Source organism: Ambystoma mexicanum, chromosome 12 (genome assembly GCF_040938575.1).
Source record: "Ambystoma mexicanum isolate Mex_15411 chromosome 12, UKY_AmexF1_1, whole genome shotgun sequence".
Taxonomy (NCBI): domain Eukaryota; kingdom Metazoa; phylum Chordata; class Amphibia; order Caudata; family Ambystomatidae; genus Ambystoma; species Ambystoma mexicanum.
In genome coordinates, this window is record NC_090936.1 from 21,793,782 (window position 1) to 21,814,931 (window position 21,150).

Sequence of the window (21,150 nt, forward strand, 5' to 3'; positions counted from 1 at the left end):
TTTCCAGCTCTTACATGGTTCTCTGAAATCTGGCGCAAAAGTGAGTCGGTTGGTGGCAACATGAATAGCAGGAGTGTTCTACGATGGGCACCCGACGTGCAATAAAAAGGGCTCATCTTGAGTGCAGGGTGTTGTTATATGCAAACTCGGCAAGAGCCAGCATATCGGACCAGTTGTCTTGACTTCCTGTGGTGTAACAATGCAGGTATTGCGGCTAACTGCGGTTGTGTAGTAATTAGGAGTCAGACCTTCAGGCCTTTCTAAAAAGGTGGGGTTTCATAACTTTTCCTGAAGTCATTTACAAAGCAAAGTGGCAAGAAAAGAGCTTTGTAGGGAGTATGAAAGGATCACTGCTGTAAGGGTGCAGAAGTAAGGCTTGGACACAATGGTGGCATGTTTTTCGGTATAAACTTTTATTAAGTGAGAGAAGTGTGGAAAAATTCCTGCCTCTCCCTAAAGCCAAGAGGGGTTTCCCTGCCTCAGAGCAAACTAGTGAAATTGTCAGGAAGTCGAGAAATAAAGAGTCTGTCACTGTCGTGTCTGAAACCTACCTCTGTCCGTAACACTAATATTCTAAAGTAAGTGTGCAAGGATGATCTCTTCTCAAAGTAACAAGTGTTCTTTGTATCTTCAAGCAGCAGAAAAGTTCCAAGTCTCGCTGGTAACAATAAGGTGATGAAATAAAATGATGTTTATAGATGCAAGATTCCCAGGCCAGAGTTGCGCTCCTTTCCCCAAGACTTCACAGTTTCCCTCCTTTTGGGCTATTGAGTTCCCTGGACAATTCACAGGGTTATGTTTCTAGGATTTACAATTCTTTATGGTATCAACTTGATGCAGCTTGTTATCAAATGTAGAATTCCTTTTTACCATGGGATCCTTTCAATCTCTCACATAGGTCCAGGCCGCAGACTCGCACAATAGCTTGGTTCACTCTAGTGCCAAACTAATATACTCTCCTGGACTGTATCTCGTTCACGTGGGTCCCACACCCTCTTATTCTTCCTCATATTAAGCGATTGCCTTTCCGATGGGTGCGGTTCCTGCACTCGCAATTAGTTATCATATCTGTTTAGTTCTCTCTCCAGCCAAACATTCTGCTTTCTTAGCGATTCCTGAGTTCCCAGACTCTCTTGTTCCATATGGGTGCAGGTCCCAGACTCACAATGTCTCTTTAGGGTTGCATACCCTCCTTTTCCAATGTTTCTATTCACCTCCTTGCTTCCCCGGACTTCCAATGCCTCTTCTGTACCCGTTTCCTGCTTCTCGGTAGGCACCAGCGTTTCTCCAGCCACTGTTTTGTTCCTCGAGGCTTCGGCAACTTTCAGGTGAATGGCCCGCGAGCGGTTCTGCAGGCGTTTCTCCTTCCTCGCCGGCAATTCGCCAGAGTCTGGGATGCCCTGAGGTACATCTTGGCAGCAGCTCGTGTAGTCCTTCGAGCTTGGACTAAATTCAAGCTCTCCTTTCCCTCTGCTCGCGGCTCCCCTTGTGGCTTTTCTCTGCCCGCCCTGTGCAGGAGTCCCGCAGTTTCTCCTCACAGGGCCGTTCTCCCTCTGTCTCCCAGCCGAGTTCCTTTTGAACTCCTGCGCAGCCTTGCTATATTCGTTTGGGCAAACTACATCTCGTGAAAAGCTAAACCGCTCACGCTGCTTCTCCGAGTGATACTTGGACTCTGAACAGTCTTCTTCACAGTGCCCACTTAAAACTCATAGAAAAGGTCTCCCCCTAGGGGAGAAGGGACGACATCCACTGATTCATCATACCGCCCAAAAAACATTTGTATCCCGTGTGATAAATCCAGTGAATTCATCCCTTCTGCCCAAGAGTGAGCCACCCCCTTTGAGACTAGTGAGGTGAGCCCACTTCCCAAAATCTTCTCTGAAACCCAGGAGAAAGAAGGAAGGGAAGGTAAGGGAAGGGAAGAGAAGGAAGGACAGGGTCTTTTACGAGTCCTCTCAGGGGAGCAAGGAGGCCCGACCCCCAACACCCCAATATGTGTCGTAATGACTGCGTGAGAATCCCCTTCATAACGGTGAAGGAGAGGCAAGCCAGTGCAAGACGCTAGAGGGAAGTGGATGGGGTAGTGGAAAGCTAACAAGGAGAATGAGACTCCAAAGCTGAAGCAGGAGATCCGGGAGGCCGGGACCATGCAAACCGGACCAGCACTGGAGGACGCCGCAGAGGAAGCTGGCGTGGGCACTCCTTCGGAGAAAGGAAGGGGCGGAGCCAGCACCAGGACGGCTGCGGCGGCACAGTGGTGAAATCAATGCTGCAGCTGGGGGCAATGCAGAGCTTCAGCAAACTGTCTGCTGGAGCCCGTGCTTCGGACGAACATTCACTAAACCACCAGAGCTTCCCCATTGTAAAAGGGGAATCCACTGGAACACCGGGGATTTTTACAATAAATAAGGTCCTTCAGAAAGGCCATAGCAATACCACACCCACTAACCCACCAGGGTTCTATTTATTAAAGCAAGACCTGCTGGAAGGCCGTACCGATAAAATACCCACTAGCAAACCAGGGATCTTTATATTTTTTTTAAAAAGGCCTGGGAGACCACCAGGGGGCACAGAGGATGGTGGAAATGTGAGGACAGAGCTCTGTCCTCCTTTGTTGGGCCTATAGGGCCAACTAACCACCGGCAGGGGCCCCAAAGCGGTGTCCTTCCCTGGGCCGCCCCCTGCCCGGTTCCCCGCCTGGTGGTGGGGGCCTGAGGGACCTCTCCGTCCTTGTCAGCGTTTGAAAGTGCCAGCACGGCTGAGGCGGCGAACTTCCTGGACCGTGTTGCGCCCTGGCGCTGGACCATTGTCCGGTGCCTGTATCAGCCGGAACTGAGCCAGAGCCTTCCTGAGGATCCTGCGGGGCCTGTGGAGTACACAGACCTTACCCCCCAGGCCTGTCCCCCAGTGAGGGAGGCCTAGAGGGGACCGAAGCGGAGTCCAGTCGTCCCCACTTTAGCGATCGGAGCTGCTCCCAGACTCGAGGTGGGACGCGGGTGCGTCCCGAAGACACCCTCGGGACATCGAGAGGGACTGGTCCCCCACCATCCGGACCCGAGGTGCTGAAGACGCGGTGCGAGCCTGGGGGCCCTTGAGTTGGCAGCAGAGACAGCGCATGGACCCCGAGCCCCCGAGGAGAGTGGGCTACGCGGCCTCTTCGGCGGGGATTGCTCCTGTGGTTCCCGAGGGGGGCGCAGCCCGAACCCCCTCGCGGGCGCGCCTCTGGAGGCGGACCGGGTGTCGCCGCGGGGCGCTCGGGGTGAACGTGCTCTCCCCCCGTGGATTGGACCTAACGCCGGAGTGTGAAGGTACAGGGAGGAGGGGGTGGGAATCCGTTTCCCTTGCCGGCGCCGCCTGGCCCGTGGGCCCGGACTGGAAGTGGAAGCCAGGGATCATCTAACCTAAGAGCCCGCCCAGATGCGCGGCTACCCTTGGCCTGGAGGGGTCCCTCACTCTACATTGCTCGTCTATTGAACACATGCTGACCTGAGCTCCCTTCACACAGACAGCAGCAGGGACATCAGCCCCCCGTGGTGACCCCCAGCGAACGAACTGTGGGAGGCACGTGAAAATTCACAAAAGGAAGAACCCCAGTGATTGCTTCTAGTTAAGGGGCCCGTTGTCTCTCCATACATCCCAACTGGGCCATGACAGGAAGTCTCAGAGCGAGGTCCGAGATAGCGAAATCCTGTATCTGGCCCAAACCGTGGGGAGAGCCTGGCGGCGGTTCCGGTGAACCGGGCACGGGGACCCCCGGCTCACCCAGCCCAGTGGGCCCCCACAGCCCAGCGGGCCCCCGCCCAAGCAATTCTCTCCCTGAAGCAGTTCAGAAGGATTCCAGGTGACACTGGCAGCGCGCAGCGGGTGGAACCCCCCAAAATGTCCTCGGGAGACATCTCCACGCCTCCTGCTCTCACCAGAGAGGACCTGCAGGAAATTAAGGCCATCAGGATGGATATCCAGGCCTACATATGTGACCTGAGGGGGGAGAGTAGATACCCTTGAAGAAAAGATGAAGGGAATGGAAAACAACCACCTCCAGGCGGACCTATTGGACATGAAGTATGAGGCAAGGTTGACCGACCTGGAAGTGAGAGAGGAGGACATGCTCCTGAAAATGGACGATCTTGAAAAGAGGGAGCGCATGAATAACCTCTGCATCCTTGGTGTCACACAACAGAGGGGAGAAACGGCTGCCGAGGTCGGTAGAAAGGTTCATGGGCTCATAAATCAACTCTTTACGTTGGAGGGGGGCAAGAAGGGTCCAGTTGGAGAGAGCCCACAGGGCCGGAGGTGGAGGTGCGCCTCCTCCGATTAGGGAGAAAATGGAGATCCTAGAAAAGTCAAGGAGACTCAACAGCTTCGTCTACGAAGGGGACACGATCAAGATTTACCAAGACCTTTCCACTCTGACCCTTACCCGCCGCAGAGAATGTCGCCCCCTCACCCTGTGGCTCACCAGACAAGAGATCAGGTACCTGTGGTCATATCCCTTTGCCCTGTCCTTTGAAAGAAATGGAGTGGGAGTGGGAAGGAGGCAATGCAAGTGCTCCAGGTCCTCAAGGGCGACAGGCCTCCACCGGTGGGGACTGGGGACGACACCTCGCTCTCCCCCGACCCATCCAGGGCACCGGTGGGACCGTGGGCCCTCAAAAAGAAGATGAAGGAGAAGAGGAAGTTCAAGAAGCTAAACACCCCAACGCAAGAGGAGGGAATGGACTAAGTGGGAGAGCTCACGACTCGTGAAGTTGCGTGTAGCTAGAGCCAGTATGAATGGTTCCCTGCCGGGGGGAAAAGTGGGGATATTGAGAACGACGGAGGACCACCATTCTGTGACACATGGTGGCCTGCTTTTGGACAGGTATCTCAAACCAGGAGGCTGGCAGGGAGGAGGGTGGGGTGGGGTGGGGTGGGCAGGGGGTTCTGGCCAGGAAACAGGACGGACAAGGGACTGAGCTCAACAAGGAGGGGCTGTTGCAAGCTGGTGCGGACTTGAATAACCAAGTGCTCTGTGATGGCCGCCTCTGAGAATACTGGCCGGGCCGAGCTGTTTAAGGTGGTGACTCTCAATGTTAAAGGCCTAAACTCTCCCACGAAACGCACTCTGCTGAGTAGGGAGATACGAAATGCAGAACTAGATGCCCTCTTTGTCCAAGAGACCAGATAGGTAGCGGGAGAGGAGAGGCGGATTCCGGGTCCACATGTGGGCCAGACCTTCTGGGCATCTGGCCCCACTAAGAAGGGGGGTTTTGGGATTTTGATTAGGCAGCAGCACAGGCTCTCAGAGGTGTTGACCTGGGGCAGATCGGATGGAAGGGCCTTGGTGGTCTCGGGGAATCTGGACAACATTAGAATGACGTTTGCAGCCCTATATTGCCCGAACGTAGGCCAGTTCTAATTCCTGAAGGAGACCTTAAGGGAGGTTCTGGACAGGGTGGAGGGGCTCCTGATCTCGGGAGGTGATTTCAACATGTGGGCAGACTGGGGGATGGATCATAGCGATGGCCTCACTACGCTGGGTCATAGCGGGGGATGGGCAAACCGGGATTTTGCCGACTTCATGTGGAGCCAGGGCCTGGTGGATATATATATGGAGGGAGGGCCATCCGATGACTAGGGGATTTACTTTCTACTCGTCACCCCGTGGTACCAATACAAGAATAGATTACGTGTTTATGGAGCATCAACAGGCCAATAGGGCACATAAATTGGAGATTCGACCGGTCAGCTGGTCTGATCACGATCAAGTGGTGGTGGACGTTATCCTGTCCGGGCTACACTCCAGAGAATCCCTGTGGCGTTGTAAAGATCACCTCTTGAGAGACCCCATCTTCAAAGAGGAGATGATAGATAATATTAGGGAATACTTCACTACTAATGATACAGGGGAGGTTGAGAAGGAAATGGTATGGGATGCGGCTAAAGCAACTTGGCGGGGCTCCCGGATAAGGGAAGGGTCTGCAAAGAAACGAATACGCTCCCTTCTAGCGTGGAATTTGAGGGGAGAGATACGCCATCTGGAAAGGGTGGAGGGGAAGGGGGTGGAAGAGAGGAAGCGAGACCGGAAAATAGCGACTGGTAAGAGGTTAGAGCTGAAAAAGTTGGAGATGGGGAAAGTGGTCACCAGCCTCCAGTACCTGAGACAACGATATTATGAGAAAGGTGACAAGGCAGATGCCATGGTAGCGGCCAGGCTTTGTGGGCAACAAGCAGATAGATGGGTGGCCGGGGTCCAGAGAGCGGGAGGGAGTTGGAATCAGAGCCTAAGGAGATAGCTGGGGAATTCGCCGTTTTTTACGAATCCCTTTATGCCGCAGAAGGCGTACCTGACGGTACGGCCATGGATGAATATCTGGAAGGGATACCCCTGCCTAGACTAGGGAGTGGTGAGTCCCTTACACTAGAGTCTCCAATTACAGAAGAGAAGGTCCTGGTTGCGATAGCGGGTCTGAAGTTGGGTAAGGCCACGGGCGAGGATGGTTTTACACTGGGATTTTACAAAGCCTTCTCCGGGCAACTAGCGGGATTCCTGGCAGGTTTGTTCACCCATATAATAGTGACAGAGAGGGCCCCCCTCCTTTGGTAAAGCCCTAATTATGGTAATTCCGAAGGAGGGGAAGGACCCCACCGACTGCCGGTCCTATAGACCCATTTCCCTCCTGAATGTGAATGCTAAACTATTCACCAGGATAATTGCCACGCGACTGGATGCCTGTATGCCGAAGCTCATTCACTCGGATCAGGTTGGTTTCATAAGAGGGAGGCAGGGGGCCGACATGATGCGAAAGACCCTCCGCCTCATCCGAGAGGTATCTGGGAGCAGGGGCAATCCGGTCCTTATGGCCATCGACACAGAAAAGGCCTTTGATCGGGTGTCCTGGCCCTTTCTCCATAGAGTTCTGGAGAAATTCGGTTTTGTTCCGGGACTCCGCCGGGCCATCGGGCCCTCTACAGAGACCCCTCAGCTAGACTCATGGTTAATGGGCGACTCTCCCGTTCTTTTGAACTCCACCGGGGGACGAGGAAGGGTTGTCCCCTATCCCCACTTCTCTTTATTTTGACCATGGAACTACTGGTGGAAGACCTTAGGTGGGCGGACGAGGAGACTGGTATTAAGGTGGGAGACCAGATTTTTTAAATCGGCCTTTACGCAGATGACATAATGCTCCACCTGCAACATCCAGTCCGATCGGTCCCCGCTGCGCTTTTGGTCATTAAAAGATTCTGACAATTTTCAGGCTTCAAAGTTAATGTGTGTAAATCAGTGGTTTTCACTTTCGCCCCCAATTCAGCCAGGGTCGTGGAGGAGTTGGAACCCTTAGGCCTCCACATCCAAACCAAGGAGTTAAGGTACTTGGGTGTAAATATTGTTTGATAGATTGTTTTGGGAACTGGACAAATGGGGAAAGGGTCAGATATCGTGGATGGGTAGACTCAATGCAGTCAAAATGAATTTCCTCCCCAGAGTGCTTTACCTCTTCCAGATACTCCCCATTGGGGCGCCAGTGGATTATTTAAAAGAAGCCAGATGCCGGATAGGGAGATTAATATGGCAGGATAAGAAACCCAGGGTGAGCTACAAGATATTAACGCTTCCTAAGGAGAAGGGTGGGGCGGGACTCCCAGACCTACAAGCATATTATAGGGCCGCACAGCTAAGAGCATTGGTCCCTCGCCTCAGGAAAAACAAGGACAAGCAATGAGTCTATCTTGAAAATTTCCATCTGCGCCCAGTGACAGTGGGGGAATGGCTGTGGGCCCCTATTCCCAAGCTCTCGAAGTGTGTTAGAGAACACCCCTACCTGAAGACTATGTGGGAGGTCCTGGCTGAAGGAGGTAGAGCGGGTCAAGTTACCACCTGGCCCTCACCATTGAGTCATCTCTGGTCCCCATCTCTGGTGCGGGACACTATCACTGAAGTGGGACAATATCAGGCTTGGTTTGAAGCGGGGCTCGCTAGAGTGGGCCAATTGATACGTGGGGACAGATTCATAGATATCCACGACCTAGAGGAGGCACTGGGCATTGGTACCCTATCCCCTCTACTCTATTTTCGTCTCAAAGGGATGCTCATGTCCGCAAAGTTGAAGCCCCTAATCCGGAGGGAGCTCACCCTAGTCGAGAAAGTTCTGGATACACACACAGACATGAGGGGTCTTATTTCAGTACTCTATAGGGCATTAATGATACCTAGAGAGGATGCCACTAGAAGCCTCAGGGTGAAGTGGGGTAGGGACCTGGGTCTGGACATGGGGGATGGACTCTGGGCTCGGATTTGCGGGAGTACCTTTAAGACATCTCTAGCCTGCCAATGTAAGATGCATGCAATAAAACTCCTGCACAGGTGGCAGTACGACCCTGTCTCACTAGCGAGGATGTTTACGGCAGTTGACCCACAACAATGCCAAGGATGTGGGGAGAGAGCCAAATATTGGCACATGTGGTGGTCCTGCAGTAAGGTTCAGGTGTACTGGACGGAGGTACTAGGGTGGATCAGGGATGCAGGAGGCGGATCCTATGGTCTGGACCCGATTCTGGTGCTTTTTGGTATAGAGAGGAGAGACGAACAATGGATAAAGCTCCCACCCCTGGCACATTTTCTACTCTTAGCGGCAAGAGCCTGTCGAGCCAGACACTGGAAGCGCTTGGCACTTCCATCCCTGAGGGAATGGGTAGGGACTGCCAAGGAACTATATTTGATGGAAACAATTACAGCAGCCATTCATGGTAGTACCCTGCCTGTTGAGACGGACTGGTCACAATTTTTAAGAGGTCTTCTGTACTGCAGAGCGCTAGTACGGGCCTGAGATGGATACTCGGTACCGGCCCCAACAGATATTTTATCTCGACTCTGTGGTCATATGCGGAGCACATTGGAGGTAAATATTGGTCGAGAAGCCCCGCCTCTGCCCCACGAGACCTATTCACCTGTAGATTCTCCCGGTCCTGTCCTCTCCAATTTCCAATTTCTATTTTTCTTTGGGGATTTCGTTTCAGTTGGGGGAGGAGAGGAGGGGAGGTGGTTGTACCTCAGAGGGGTATATTGCTGTTTGGAAAATGTTGGGGTGTGTTGACCCATATTGTTGGCCATTTGGCCCCCTGCTTTTGTTTCTATGAATGCCAATAAAAAACAATTAAAAAAAAAAAAGAAAAAAGAAGCCTACGGATAGACCTTAATAATAGGGAGTGATTGCTCTCTACAGGTCATCACGTGGCCCATGCCAGAAATGCAGTAGCACCGTGGGGAGAAGGGGCAGGGCTCATCAGCCATCACACCCCCAGGAAGCTAGGTAAGTGATTGGTCAGGGTAAGTTGGCCAATCCTGGGAGAGGGCGGGCTATTTAAAGGGTAATGTCGGAAGGGTGTAGTGTGAGGACAGGAGGAGGTGAGGACGTCAGAGTGACAAGAGGAGGGGAGAGTGGAGGTGAAAGAGGGGTTTGCGGAGTGTTTGTGCGTGGGAGTGAGGAGTAAGTGTGGTAGGAGTAGTTGTAGCTGGAGTTAGTGGCAGTGGGAGCAGTAGTAGGAGGGGAAAGGTAGTTGCAGTAGTAACAAGTACTGGTAGTAGTGTGTGGTAGAGAGATATGTAGCAGAAGAATGTAGTAGTAGTGGGAGAAAAGGGGGGTAGTGGTAGTATAAAGGCAGTAGTCGTGAGAAGCGGTAGTGGAGTAAGAGTAGTGGCAAGAGCGGAGAAGGGGATAGTAGTAGTAGTGGCAAGAGCGGAGAAGAGGATAGTAGTAGTAGTGGCAAGGAGATGGAGTAGTAGGAAGCAGCCTTTAGCCAGCCTTTAAGGAGACCATTGTAGCCCAAGCCATACAGACAGACAGTAGGGTACGCCTGTCCATAGAATTAACATCTGGTACAGATGCCTGGACCAGGATAATGGGAAAGACCCGGGCAGCCGAGAGAGAGAGAGACAATAATTGTGAGAGAGAGTGAGTGTGAGTGAGAGAGAGAGAGAGAGAGAGTGATAAAGAGAGAAAGAGAGAGAGAGAGAAAGAGAGCGAGAGAGCGAGAGAGCGAGAGAGAGAGAGAGAGAGAAAAAGAGAGAGAGATAGAGAGAGAGAGAGGGCCCTAGAGCCAAACATCCCCAGTAACCAGTTCAGCACTACAGACTGCTCAAGAACCCTGCAGTCCATCTGTTCCCATTACTCATTATAAACATCCTTTGAACAAAGAAAGGATTCAAGAGTGGTTATTTGTGGCAATCGCGTGACAGAGTAGAACTAGCAAGTCAACGCTGCTTCAAGAAAGTTCAATGGCCTGGAGTGGTGGACACTAGTTACACAACTAAATGATTTACAAATTCAAGAGTCTCCTTTAAAGAATAAACGTTCCAAGTTAAGCAAGACTTTGGAGAGGGGCCCAGGAATCACCTTTTTGTATGGACAATCAAGGAACTTGTTTGAACCGAAAAAGAGAACTTCAGACATTTAGGAGAGGGTCATGCACCAGCCAGGGTAGAGTTGGGGGAGGGGTGGGTAAGAACACTCTGGCCTAAGTTATGTTTTCTTTCTCATTGGTGTTAGGCCAGTCCACAGGATAGCATACGTTTGGATAGAGGACAAGGTTTATTTGTGTAAAACGTCCTGACAAGCACCTTTTTGTTTTTCAGAATAGGCAACCTTCATCGTAGAAGTTGGGATACGTGAGGCATTTTTCTTTACTTTAATAAAATTGACACCTTGAAGCAGGTCTTTTTGTCCGTCTCCTGTGTCTGGAATTACCACACCCGGTAGGCGGGGAGCTAGTCGGCTTTGTCCACCTATCTTAGTATTGCGGGAACAAAGGAAGGTCTGCTGTAACTGCTATGGCTCTTCTCTGCTAAAGGTATCATACGTCCAATGAGGTTTTACTGTTAATCAAAAAAAAGTAGCCCAAACAGTTCTGGAAGGAAAGAAACTCCACAGGCCAACAGTTTCAAAATAATTGGAGAAAATTCCAAGAAGCTTCCTCCCTGGTAAATTTAAATAAGGTGTAAAAGTAGCATAGCTTGCAGTGTCCTCATAATTATCGCTTATTCTTTCTAGAAAGAGTGCCAGAATCTTCTCTGCCGAGAAAGCTTAGTAGTCCCTTTAACCCTGCTTACCTTCTATCATGAGGAGCCTATCCTGGGGAGTTTCCCAGCGCCCACATTTCAGGAAGTAGAGGACGACTGGGCTTCCATCTTGGTTTTCTCTTTTCACGGTTGAGGATCGGCAGAGGGCCAGGTTTAGTAAACCGGGTTTCACAGCTGTGGCGGCGCGGTTTTGCAAAATCATATCCAACTCCTCCTCATCTGGAACGTCTTGCCTTTAAATAAAAGTTAACAGTGAGATTAAAATGTACCAATACCTACTCAAAGTGTCAAGATGGATAAACTGGAATACCAGAAAGTAGACATTTCTCATTTTTACAGAAATATTAAATGTAATTAATTCCTAACAAAGTAAGTAGGAGGTTCAGAGCATAACAGAAGCAAACATTTCTGACATCTTGTTAGAAAAGTGTCTGAGCACCACAGTAAGGAAATCTGAAAATATATTAACCCAGTTTGTTCTATATCCCAAGTGTATGGTCTGCTTTAAACACAAACTGCACACACGATATTGTAATCGCTGAATGATTGCGTAACCAGCACATTTTTACAAGGTGGAAGGCCGAACACCACTGATATTCCAAAATGTAGAGAGCACATGCACCTTAAATTCATAATCTTAAAAATCGTTCACAAGTGTTGGGATGCTAAATTATATATTCCAACTGCAAATTCCAGATTTACCCCTCTGTTTTTACTTGGTGCAACGTGTGGGACTAGTGTTTGTTCAGGACGTTAGGAATGGTCACATAATGGGCAGAGCAGGTTTATCAGAGGTGTTGTAGCCGTTAAGGTAGGAGAACCCTTGGAGGGTAGGAATTGTTTTTGAACTATGTATGAATGTTTTAAATTTCCCACAGCTAGTCTTGTTGCACAGACTACCAGGCACTCAGCTCCTTTCTCCTAAGGACGGAGACACCCTGGTGGAAAGATAATTTCCCACAGCTACTCTTGTTGCACAGACTACTGAGCACTCGTCTCCTTTCTCCTAAGGACGGGGACACCGTGGGGGAAATACCATTGCCCACAGCCACTCTTGTTGCACAGAATACTGAGCACTCAGCTCCTTTCTCCTAAGGACGGGGACACCGTGGGGGAAATACCATTGCCCACAGCTACTCTTGTTGCACAGACTACTGAGCACTCGTCTCCTTTCTCCAAAGGACGGGGACACCGTGGGGGAAATACCATTGCCCACAGCTACTCTTGTTGCACAGACTACCGAGCACTCAGCTCCTTTCTCCTAAGAGAGGAGACACCCTGGGAGAAAAACCATTGCCCACAGCTACTCTTGTTGCACATACTATTGAGCACTTACCTCCTTTCTCCTAAGGACGGAGACACCCTGGGGGAAAGACCATTCCCCACAGCTACTCTTGTTGCACAGACTACCGAGCACTCCGCTCCTTTCTCCTAAGGACGGGGACACTGTGGGAAATACCATTGCCCACAGCTACTCTTGTTGCAAAGACTACCGAGCACTCCGCTCCTTTCTCCTAAGGACGGAGACACCCTGGGGTAAAGACCAGTTCCCACAGCTACTCTTGTTGCACAGACTACCAGGCACTCAGCTCCTTTCTCCTAAGGACGGAGACACCCTGGTGGAAAGATAATTTCCCACAGCTACTCTTGTTGCACAGACTACCGTGCACTAAGCTCCTTTCTCCTAAGGACGGAGACACCCTGGGAGAAAAACCATTGCCCACAGCTACTCTTGTTGCACAGACTACTGAGCACTCGGCTCCTTTCTCCTAAGGACGGAGACACCCTGGTGGAAAGATAATTTCCCACAGCTACTCTTGTTGCACAGACTACTGAGCACTCGGCTCCTTTCTGCTAATGGCGGGGACACTGTGGGGGAAATACCATTGTCCACAGCTACTCTTGTTGCACAGACTACCGAGCACTCAGCTCCGTTCTCCTAAGGGAGGAGACACCCTGGGGGAAAGACCATTGCCCACAGCTACTCTTGTTGCACAGACTACCGTGCACTAAGCTCCTTTCTCCTAAGGACGGAGACACCCTGGGGAAAGACCATTGCCCACAGCTACTCTTGTTGCACAGACTACTGAGCACTCGGCTGTAGACTAGCAGTGCCCTTCAGCTCCTTTCTCCTGCCAGATGGAGCAGACATACTCCCATCCCCCTCCACAGGGAATCTCTCGTGGCAACTTCCTCATTCACAGTAAAAGAGAAGGAAATGGATTCAAATGTTCTTTTGGCAACATAGTCTGCGCCGCCGACCATTAGCTCAGGGATCCAGTCCTCGAAGGCCACCTCGGCTACAGAGTCAATCCTGGAGGTTGCCCTGAACATCATTTGGGGGTTGCTTCGGACCAGTAGGCTAGAGATATCATCTTCACAGGTGAGTCCTTTATGTCGGGGTCCAGTCTGTGAGCACTCTGAGGTTGTTCTACTTCCAGTTGCGGGCATCATGTGCTTTTCTTTCCCTTTCAGCAAGTGCTTGGATTGATCCAGCGGCCTGCTAGAGGCAGACAGTGGCGTAACCTTGGGGACAGAGGGCATGCAGCCTTCTTTCTCCCTAAGGTCGTCTCCAAGTCTGCCAGAGCTCCAACATCACCGTTTACAGACAAAGCACATATAAATCCTGCTTATACCAATTAGCTGAACAACAATATTCTACAAAATAAAGGTTTTATTTTGAAATCTAGAATAAAATAGTATGTAGCTGTCACATGTGTGATGCCTATCGCCGTACTACCACACAATTGAATAATATGCAAATAGTTGGCAAAACATTCATATACGCTCCACTCATTCTCATGTAAACATTTACTTTTATTATTACTTGAATTTTAATCAAAAAGATTTTTTTTATTTTTACAAGACTCTTCGAATCTGAGGATCTGCTAATCTAAGAGTGTCTCAATGTATCTTATCTCATTAAAATTCTTTGTGTTCGCTCATCTCGCTCTTCAACTGGCATGTGTTGGTCAGAGTTGATCAGACCTAGGATGGCCCTCTAGGTATGAGAGTCTTCCCCCTCCTGGACACCTGGTATTGCAATCAGCTCTGTCGTTAGATGGTTAATCATTTTGAAGGATAATTCTATTAGCTTCACCATTGTCATTGTCCATCTCGTTGTCTCTCCCGAAATTAAACTGTTCCACACTGCATCTTCATCTAGAGTTACTGCCCCTTGTAAGCGAGATTGAAGATATATGTCTCTGTTTTGTTGTGTAAACATTTAAAAAAATGACAACTCCACAGAAAATATGAATTCCATTATAATATTAATTATACCATTTCTTGTTGGGAGCTAGCGAAAATCAATTATTTTCATATGCATTTAACATGCTTAAAACATTTGCTTTGAACTGGGTTTTATCAGTCACAACTTGAACATTTTAGACTGCCAACGTTTTCACGTTTCAACTAACACACTTACTGTGACCCAGTCTTCCCCAGGATGCAAGTGACATGGGCTGGGAAAGGTTTTCTTTTTGCCGCTTTCCTCATATAGACCTCCATGGGACCCCCTTTCTTTTTGATTTGTTTTGACTACTATCCTGACTTTTGGGGGCAAGCAACGCCTTCTGCTTTGCTTCTCTTTTCTTTGTGCTCATTTTAGGTCTCTCAGGTCTGGCAATGCCTCGCATGGAAATCCCTTTCCAGGGAAAAGCTGCTGCTTTCCTGGGTAAAGGAGGGGTTCTGTTTAAGCCCAGCTGTGGGGGCTAGGACGGTCTAGTCTCAGTAGACATCCTTGTGCCTGAATGTCTGCTGCTGTGAAGATTGAGTGGCCAGTGGCTATGCAGGATTGGAAGGCCACTGACAGTTTGAATGGTGCAGATCCTTACAATTGATGGCCCTGGTTGCGACTGAAGTCCAAATCATGAATAAAATGAGGAGTCCTGCAGCCATTCGACAGATCGTCGATGGAGCCATGGTACCTACGAAGAAGCGCAGCCGCTGATGAGCAGGGGAATGCCGTTGCAGCTAATCAGCATTGCCTCCAGCCAAGAACAGGTGAAGGCCTGCTCCTCTGCCTGATATGAACAAGACCATCGTTCGTGCTTCGACCCTAGTGGGAACAAACAGTGTCGACCACTGCTCGAGGATCTGTGCCTTCCTAAAACTTTGTAAGTGTCCTTAGACTGACCAGCTCTCTCCTGGGTTACCTCCCTGTAGCAGACACTGTTATGAGCACAACCTTGGAACTGGGAGGATCTTAGACTTATGTTAGAAGTCACCTGCTCCTGCATTTTGTTAGCCTTCTAGTCCCAATGGAAGCCGTGCTGGGCCTGCTCCTTTGTTCGCCATCCGAAGATCGCCTGTCACCACCTGACCGTGATGACTCCTGTTGCAATCCCTCTTCTTGGCTCCCTGTAGGTGTCATAAAGTCGCCTGCTCTGCAAAAGTCTTATTTTATTTCGTGATAAGGCTATTAGGTGCCAGGAACTGAGATTCAAGCACCATGACTGACCGAAACTAAATCCCACGATCAAATCTGACCTCTGTACCCGCCACCCCAGGGGTTACCTCGATCGGAACACCCGCTACTAAGTGTAAGCTTTGCAGATCTGCTACCTACCTCGATTGGGTTTGGATATACTTCAGTGCCTTTCCTACCCTGAGTTGATTTTGGGAAATGCATCCCATCTGTGTATGTAGTACAGTGTATGAGTACCACATACACCGCGCAGTCTTGGTCTGATAGATTAGAGAGATGATTTTACAAAGTGTCAGGTTTTCTCTGCTGAGAAGATTCCAGATCCCCCATTCTCAGGCTGGTGTTAATTTGTGTGCTTCTAGTTTACCTTGCCGTATTGCGATCCCTCTGGATTGAAATCCACCTTGGGGGTTGATAGGAACGATTTACCTTCATAGCAACTTCCCCTCCGTTTCTATGGACCCCAAAACCTCTGTTTCCCTGCAAAGGCTTTTGCTCATTGCTATGGGGAAACTGACACGTTATTCAGGCTGTCAGTATTGAGAAACTTCCTTTCTCTCAGTCTTCTGACTTTCTTGCCACTTGTTTGTAACATTTTATCATTGCATAAAGTATATTACAGTCCCGCGCAATGGGGCCATTGTGTTTTAGGACTCTAGACACGCTGTAAGGAACTTCTGGTGATTGTACATTGTGCCTTGGAACAGACTGGTGGCAGTAGTAGCTTTTTCTTTTATTTTGGTAACCTTTTATCGAGCCCTACTGCGTTTGGCTCATGACTGTGGATAGCATCCAACATGGCCGTGCCACAAGGTCTGTTGTCTGTTCCTTTGGCCATTTTGGGCCTCTTCATGAGTTGGGCGGTATCCCAGCGGTTTTACTGTTGGGATACTGCCTGGGCAAATAGTGCCATCTTCAACCAGTCCGGCAGTATTAATAACGCTGGATCACGGGTGTGGCGGTAGCGGTAACTCCCCATTCCCAATTGGGTCCATTAGATTCAATGGGGCATTTCAGGCGCAATTACCGCACACTTACACCGCCGGCAGTAATTGCATCAATATTGGAATTATTTTCACCATATTTACCGCCAGTTCACAGCTCGAGGTAACACTGCCAGATTCATGATACGGCCAGCCCTTAAGTGCAGCGGTAATACCGTTAAGGCTGCATTTAAGGGCTACTGCCCAACCAGTGATGAGGCCACTTGTCTCTTGACCGCCCCACTGGCCTTGCAGTTCGGGACTTCCTTATTTGGGCATGCAGTTGCCCGCTAAAGTGTTTTTTTTTGCGGGTCCCAGCAGGTCACGTGTGTAGGCATCCAGGAAGTAGGTTGGGACTGTCGGGTACCAATCCACATTACTGGTGCCAGGGTGTCTGGTGTGCATAAGAGTAGGAAGACACCAGTGGCCACTGATTGGACTACAGCTGACGTGCATTCATGGGGCAGATCTTCTCATTGGTGGGCCGGTTGCAAGCACTTGCCTCACTTTGGATATGGGGAGGAGCCTTCCATCCATTGCAGCAGATCTGCAACAGGTCAGAACCGACCTGCAGAAGATACTAAGAATCCTGAAGAGCCAAGAAGAGCAAAGGACGATCCTGAGATTCACTGAAGAGGGCTGGCACCCGAATGCTATTGCTGTCCCGGTCGAGCCCTGCTTTGGTCTTGATCTCAGAAGACCTGTGTAGGTGCTTGAAACCCTTGGAGTGGTGGGATCAATCATTCTCGAAGCCTCCTGATAACCCTGCAAGTAAGCCTTCTTGGAGGTGTCCTTCGGCCATCCAGTGGACTGACAAGCTGAAACCTTGGTTACCGCACAGGAGCATCACCGTTTTGAGTTTCGACCCGAGACTTTGGGGAATCCCTGCTTACCCTACTAAGTACTCTTCTACCGAATTGTCCCAGCACCATTGGGTCACAAGATAGGAGGCTCCGTCATACCGCGAGAGGAAGGTGCACCTGAGTTACTGTGCGAGTGATGGTTGCTTAAGGTGGTTTTCGCACATTCCTTCCTGTGCCCTGAGCCCTGCTGCATGAGTGTTTTCTTTGTTCTTCATCTGAATCAGGAGAAGCAGCTCCTGTCCCATACCAGACCTGTGTCCGCACCTGCAGCGCCGGTGCGTCTGAAAACTGAACCGAGGGTGGGAAATCAAACCTCTCAGGACAACCTCTAGACCTGCCAAGTAGTGAAGTCACTTACCGGCAGCCCTTTGTTCCTCCAAGCACATTTGCGCATTGAAGGTTATTGTGGCCTTCCTTTTGGCTTGGTTGGTATTTGCTCCCTGAAGCCCTCCGAAAGTCGGCCGTAGCAGATCCTCTCCTAACTTTTGGTACCTGTTTCATCCCTTCAAAATTCTTCCCCTAACTTTTTCCTGCATCCTTTGTGAACTTTCCGTACGCATGACCAGACGCTTTTACACACGCATCGAATATTGAGAACAAGGCTCCACTCATTTTAGGGCTGAATTTATAAAGCTAGGATTGCCATCGCTGAAGGTTTTCTGTGCTATAAAAGTTACTTGCCCTTTCCCTTTGCAGGTATTGGTGGAGTTCTTAACTTTGTCACACTGACTCCAGTGATTGTATATTTTTTACATAGTTTGTTGCGTGTGTGGTATTTTACTACTGCATTTCAGGATTCATTTCTGTCGTTATTGGGCCTATAATAAATAGTATATTTTAGTATACTACTGTCTTAGTATAATTCTTGGTGTTTCACTCTCTGTGCTCATTAGAGACCTCTTCTAACTCTCACGCCTCGTGAGACTTAGCCTTAACCGCTCTCCAAGCTACCGTGAATTGGCCTGGCTATCTTCCCAGTTCACCTGTTCCACTAATAAGGGTGGCCTCCTAAACATCTGTTTGCAGGCCAGATTTAAAAAATCTGTTCTAACAGGGGTAATAGTGACATGCACCATTATTCAGAATGAATCCGAGGTGTGAAATACATTTTTTTTTACCCCTATAGTGATGGCAGCACCAGCTCAAGTGGCTTTCCTAAGCTTGCATCGACCAACAGATTTCTTCTGCGGCCCTTGTCAGTTGACATGTTTGAAGCCTAGTCAGACAGTAGCAAATTTGGTTCTGCTAATTTCGGGTTCTAGACAGAGGTCATGTCGGCCACAACGAGATACCCATCTAATGGCCCCCCTCTTGTTTTCCGGTGGTCAGTAGCAATGTGCCATGCAGATGTTAAGAGAATCAGTCAGAAAGCAGATCCCTTAAGCACTCTGCAGGCGTTTGAGCAGATTTTAGAGAGTTAAAGACATGGTTTTGCCTGAAAACAATAGGAATTATGGGGACCATTTTAGCACAGTTTCATCTACATCAAAAGCGGCACGTACGCTATGAATCAATAATACCTGTGACTGACGCAGAGGCTGCCAGAAGGCACAATAGGACCCATGCATGAGCTTGATCTTTTCAGGATATTAGCACCTTTGCTTTGTTGAAGACAAATGGTTGGTCCCTGTGACTAGGGCGAAAGCTAGATTCGAAGTTGATCAGGATGCGGAGTAGCTCCTTTGCCTTGGAAGAGAGCCCTGAGATGGGTCTCTGTTCTCAGGGGCAACGAGTTTGTCTTGGAAGCAAGACAACGTGGCGCAACACAGGTTCAAATCCATATCCCGCGTTTAGAAACCACTCGCTGGTGTTAAGCGCGTTATGAATGAACAATAAATAAAATAAATATGTCCTGAGAGTCTCTCTAGATCAGGTGTCTTCAATCTATGGCTCTCCAGATGTGTTGGACTAGTTCTCCCATTCTCCCTCAACATTGATTATCGTGGCTAGGGCTGATGGGAGTTATAGTCCAAAACATCTGGAGACTGAGATGAATCCAGAGAATTCGTCCCCTTTGCCCAAGGAAGAGTTAACCCCTTTGGGACTAGGGAGGTGTGTCTGCTAAGTTTAACACCCCCTAGAGGACATGTCAAGCTGGATCCCACCAGAGGTGACCCCCCCCTTAGAAGTCAGGAAATCACTAGAAATGGATCTAAGTTATCCTCCCTTGTCCCAAGATCCCAATATCTTTGTTTGCCAAACCTGTAGGATCCCTTGAAACTTCCTGTACGAGTGGCTGGTATGGGTTTCTGGCCCTTTCATTACACCTGCCTCGCCTGGCACGGGAGAACAGTGGATGGGTCCCTTCCCCTTGTAGAGTGGGGGTTAAAGAGACAAAGTGGACTTGGAGGAAAGGGAACTGCTGAGCTGGAGAAGCCAGGGAGCCTCCTTCAGGGAGGTTTGGCAGGACAGCGGGAACATAAACCAAGCGTGGCATCCCGAGCTGGGGTGGAGCCCGCGGAAGGCTCATGAGCCTCGCCGGGATCCAGAAGCGCTTGAACCACCCAAGTGCCCAGGACTGGACGCTGATCAAGAAGTGAATCATTGGCGTACCAAGAAACCGCAGCAGCCGGGCTCTTGCTGGAGCAACTGGGATAGAAATGGCAAGCTACGTCTGCTGTGGAACAGGCTGGAGACTTAGTGCAGCATCGGTCGAGCTCACCAACTCTCCCGAGGAACACTGCATGGAAATCAGAGGTACGCAGTGGCTAAGGGGAATCGGGACAGGGGCAGCGACGCTCCACAAATCCCCCAGGCAGGGTGGAGAAAAAAAAGACCCCAAGGTGGTGTAGGGGAACGGAGACCCCCAAAGCGGGATGAAAGAGACATGACCCCAGGATGGGGTGAGAGAAGCAAAACCCAAGGTGGGGTAAAACAAACAAGACCTCAAGGTGTGGTGAGAGAAGCGAGACCCCGAGGCGGAGTGAGAGAAACAAGACCCCAAGCAAGAGTGAGAGAAACAAGACCCCAAGCAAGAGTGAGAGAAACAAGACCCCAAGCAAGAGTGAGAGAAACAAGACCCCAAGCAAGAGTGAGAGAAACAAGACCCCAAGCAAGAGTGAGAGAAACAAGACCCCAAGCAAGAGTGAGAGAAACAAGACCCCAAGCAAGAGTGAGAGAAACAAGACCCCAAGGCAGAGTGAGAGAAACAAGACCCCAAGGCAGAGTGAGAGAAACAAGACCCCAAGGCAGAGTGAGAGAAACAAGACCCCAGGGCAGAGTGAGAGAAACAAGACCCCAGGGCAGAGTGAGAGAAACAAGACCCCAAGGCAGAGTGAGATAAACAAGACCCCAAGGCAGAGTGAGATAAACAAGACCCCAAGGCAGAGTGAGAGAAACAAGACCCCAAGGCAGAGTGAGAGAAACAAGACCCCAAGGCAGAGTGAGATAAACAAGACCCCAAGGAAGAGTGAGAGAAGCAAGACCCCAAGGCAGAGTGAGAGAAACAAGACCCCAAGGAAGAGTGAGAGAAACAAGACCCCAAGGCAGAGTGAGAGAAACAAGACCCCAAGGAAGAGTGAGAGAAACAAGACCCCAAGGAAGAGTGAGAGAAAGAGAGAAACAAGACCCCAAGGCAGAGTGAGAGAAACAAGACCCCAAGGAAGAGTGTGAGAAAAAATACCCCAAGGAAGAGTGCGAGAAAAAATACCCAAAGGCTTAATGAGAGAAGCAATGCCCAAAAGTGGGGTGAAAGAAACAAGACCTCAGGTAGGCTTTGCGTAGCCAGACCCCCAGGCAGGGTGAGACAGACCCCAAAGCAGGGTGAGAGAAACGGGACCCCAAGGCGGGTCCAGATGGATAAGAGCCCAAGGCAGTGGT

At 50.0% G+C, this 21,150-nt stretch overlaps 1 protein-coding gene across 1 annotated transcript in view; it reads right to left on the bottom strand.

Annotated features, from left to right (window-relative positions):
- POT1 (protection of telomeres 1) overlaps window positions 1–21,150 on the bottom strand; it is a 386,188-nt gene that overhangs the window by 49,437 nt on the left and 315,601 nt on the right. The window contains exon 14 of the mRNA XM_069627840.1: window positions 11,087–11,289. Within this exon, the coding sequence (XP_069483941.1) occupies window positions 11,087–11,289 (203 nt within the window). The remainder of the gene's footprint in view (window positions 1–11,086; window positions 11,290–21,150) is intronic.